General features: G+C 34.9%; 1 protein-coding gene across 1 annotated transcript; it reads right to left on the bottom strand.

Annotated features, from left to right (window-relative positions):
* Nucleotides 1–2,266: 2,266 nt before the first annotated feature.
* LOC143605662 (putative F-box protein At3g16210) lies at nt 2,267–3,400 on the bottom strand. The gene has a single exon (XM_077081692.1). It carries the CDS (start codon nt 3,398–3,400, stop codon nt 2,267–2,269), a length of 1,134 nt encoding a protein of 377 aa, XP_076937807.1.
* Between the last annotated feature and the right edge of the window lie 402 nt (nt 3,401–3,802).

The following is a 3,802-nucleotide window of genomic DNA, read 5'->3' as shown; positions in this document are numbered from 1 at the left end:
TGGCATGCATCCGCTCAAATCATTACACATGTCCCGAACCAGGCCAGCTTATTCCTCCAAAGTGCGCTCATCGCCCGTGCGCGTGTGCGCCGGGTGCTCCGCACCCTTGCTAGTGCCACTAATTGTGTCTTGTTAAACCAAAATATAACATTGTGAGCTCTCCTCCTTATAAACTACTTCTTAGTTTTTCCTTCTATCAATGTGGGACAAACCCATTTCTATTTCACCAAAGTTCAAGTTTTTTAACAACATATTTTAGAGCATCGATATCACATTTATTTCTACTCTTGAACTCGTTATTAATTGATATAATAATTAATATTATTAGTCCAAAGTTTCCAACACTACCTCTGTGTTATTTTAGGTTTTGTTCTTTCACTGTGTAATAGCCGAACAAAATGGAAGTTTGAGTGCAATAATTATGGTAGCGATGTTTAGAGGCATGAAAACTTTATATTTTTATTAGGCTAGATTAATGCATCGATAGTTATTTTCTTTATATGTAAATTGTGGTTGGTAAGTAAAATCCACATTAAATGCGAAAAATTATTAGATTGTTATTATAGATAATGTAATACCACTCGAAGTACTAATATGACTTCTCTTTACGTGGGGTAGGGAAAGGTAAGTTTCTTATATGTTTTTTCTTATTGTGTATCATAGATTGTTTTGAAAAAAAAAAAAGAAAAGCAATGAGGATTGGTCAATTACAAAAGAGCATTTGGAACAATGTATCAAAGTAAAAATGTGATAACTTTGTTACTAAGATTATGTGTAGTCATGGCTCTTCACATGTGGGTATTTTACGTCATGTGGCGTCTGGTCAGCTTTTCAATTTTGCAAAAAGAGTGTATAGTCATAACTCTCCATCATTGGACATTTTACGTCATGTGGCGCCCAGTCACCTTTACACTTTTTTGTTTTTTTTATTTTTTATTATAAGTAAACAAATAATAATAATATTTTATCAAATAAATATAACATTAAAATAAAAACAAAACTTACTCGTCTCCATCGTCACCCTCGTCGTCGTCTTCATCATCGATCTCGTCTGCGTATTCATCGTTGCCCTCATTTTGGTTTTCATTTTCACCTGGCAAACGCCGATTCATCCAAACACCTTGTAATACCATAACTTTGCTTTGAACTTATTTAATGTACTATGCAGTTTTATTTATTATTTTTTTATACATTTAAGAATTACAAAATGTATATTGTTCAACATGTGTAATACATGAGTACATAACCTAGTTTCCATTTAATCAAAACCGGGAACATATTTTATGAACCGGTAAGATTAAACAAATTAACTGGTAACAAAAATACTAAGAATAAAAGACACCGAATTTTGTTATTCACATACAACTAGGAGCAAATATCGGTTTTGAAGAAAGTAACTATATAACGGAGTAACTAATTTGGTTATATAAATGATAACTTGAGAGATTGAAGCTTGAAGGGCGCCAGTGGTGAAGACAAAAAATAACATATAGCGGCGTCCTAGTAAAGGACCAAACTGTCCTTCCTATCTGTATTATTATAAGTAATATAATATAATATATAATATAATATATAGATAAAAGTATAAAAGGCTTTACTAACTTTAGTTGCAAATTTCATCCTTACTAGCTATTGATTATATCTTTGGTTCTCCGATTGTTCATTTTTAAGTCGTAAACAAGGCTTCAAATATATTATTTTGATGTTAATAATCGGATTGTGTACAAAGTGTCGAATTCGAACAAATTGGTGCTCAATATAAGTTCATCAATCAGTTTCGGTTTTGTTTCAACTTTCAAATGGTGAAAATTGACAATCTTTCAATTTTTCTGCCTGCAATGTGGAATCAAGTTCATGTTTTATGAATCCGTATTGATTGCTTATGGGTTCTTTTGTGCCTTTTAGTTGTAATAATGAAGGCTTGCTTGTGTTTCAAACTTCAATTCATTGTTTTTAATCTTTCATGTAAACCTGTACTCAATATTGTTCTGCCTCTGTTATGATTCACGACATTTTGTAATAATTTGGTACAACTGAAATCATCCCCACCCGAAAACATGAGGGCCACCAAAGCAGATCATGAAGAATTTTATGACTCGTGTTCAATGACCAAAATTTAAACACAAAGCACGGGGCAGTAGGTTTGAAAATATAAAATAAACAGCAAGACATCAAAGTATACACAAAATGAAGCATATAAATGCAATATTGTTCAAAAAGGGAAGACGACACATAAAAGATTATGCGGGTAGCAACCTTTACAAAATCAAATCGAAACAGAATTCTGATCAAGAAGAAATAATGATTCTGTGTAAGGGTGCACAGAATAAAAACGTGCCGCTCCATCAAATTCAAGCTTGTCCATGTGACTTGATTGCGGCTTGTAAACAACAAGTTCCTCACGAGCACCGTCTACTAGAATTATGGGGTCGTCGCTCCTAAATCCCATTACTGACTTTCGACAAGGTGTGTTGACATTAAATGTGTATAGCTGTGTAAATAGACCACCCTCCATCATCCATAAATTGTACACCATGTTATGCGGCCCATAAACATGTTCTAGAACAACCAGAGACTCTCTTAAGTTAGACATGTAAAGAAAGTTTTGAGATCGGGTTAACCTATCTGGGAGGTTAATTTCTCCAAATTCTTCTCTTGTTATATCAAATGAAACTATCAGATCAAGAAGCTCATCATCCACGCTAATCCGATCAAACGCAAGCCAGTAGATAAACCCATCTATGGCTACCGTACAAATATTATGATCCTGTTTATTGAAGTATATGGGTTTACGAGGGAGATTGCCAGATAGACTTCTCCACGCCCCCGTGCTTAACGTAAAAACCTCAACTTGAAAAGGGATGCTGCTTATACTTTCCACTTCTTCAGTGTAAAGATCAACAAAGTTGATCTTGACAATCTTAGGGTCCTTAGTAACCGGACAAACCCCAGAGCCTAAAACGGTACCATATATCTTCGTCCCATCTGCCAATCCCATATTAGGCACGACAACGTCATAAGCTCTCCTAATTGACGGGTTCCAAACAACAGCCCTGCCCCCACCTACAGTATCAGTGTAGAAACATAACAATCCGTGACAAGACCCGATTATGAAATAATGTTCTTGTTGGTCAACCAAAAAGCAAGGGGGAGGGGAAACTTTGTTTATGGGGAAAGTATGATCATCAACAACTGACACATATCTTGATTTATAACCATCTTGATTTGTTTCATACATTACAAATATATGTTTCTGTTGGGAGCTATAGCTAGTAACAAACTGAGAGCTATCTATCAAAGACTTCCATGTCTTCGAGACGGACCGGGACCGAATCAATGAACTGACAGGAAGCCTTTTGATGATTTCCACTTGGATTTCAAACGGTATGTGGTCTGACATTTGGATTTTGACTGAGAACGTCAAAGCAAGCAATTAGATGTAATTATTAAAAGATGTACAACACTTGTAGTAAGTAATCATAAGCTAGTGGAGATCAAATCTTTAACAATTAACACCAAGAAAAACATATTGACTTACCAGAAATCACTTGTGGCGGCTGCTTCTGATTTTGGCACGTTTGTTCAAAATGTCTTTTGCTTTGCCCTAATTCTTCCTCGGTTTGAAAGAGGGGGAAACAAATTGTGTTAAAAAGCAAAATAAAATGATATTTTTACAAAATGTTTTTGGATTTTAACACCATTTCGAATGTGGTATAGTGATAGGAATGAAGACTCGTGTAATCCCCATTTGTATAAAAAAACGGTTTTTTTCCTAAACCAAACCGGTTTAGAAGCAAAAGAG

This window comes from Bidens hawaiensis, unplaced genomic scaffold, assembly GCF_021521415.1.
Source record: "Bidens hawaiensis isolate Kalapana, Puna unplaced genomic scaffold, B.hawaiensis_p1.1 tig00070694_1, whole genome shotgun sequence".
NCBI lineage: Eukaryota > Viridiplantae > Streptophyta > Magnoliopsida > Asterales > Asteraceae > Bidens > Bidens hawaiensis.
This window is presented reverse-complemented; position numbering and strand designations above follow the sequence as displayed.

Excerpts from the sequence above, each read along its gene's own strand:
- LOC143605662 (XM_077081692.1), bottom strand. The coding sequence starts at position 3,400 with ATGTCAGACCACATACCGTTTGAAATCCAAGTGGAAATCATCAAAAGG.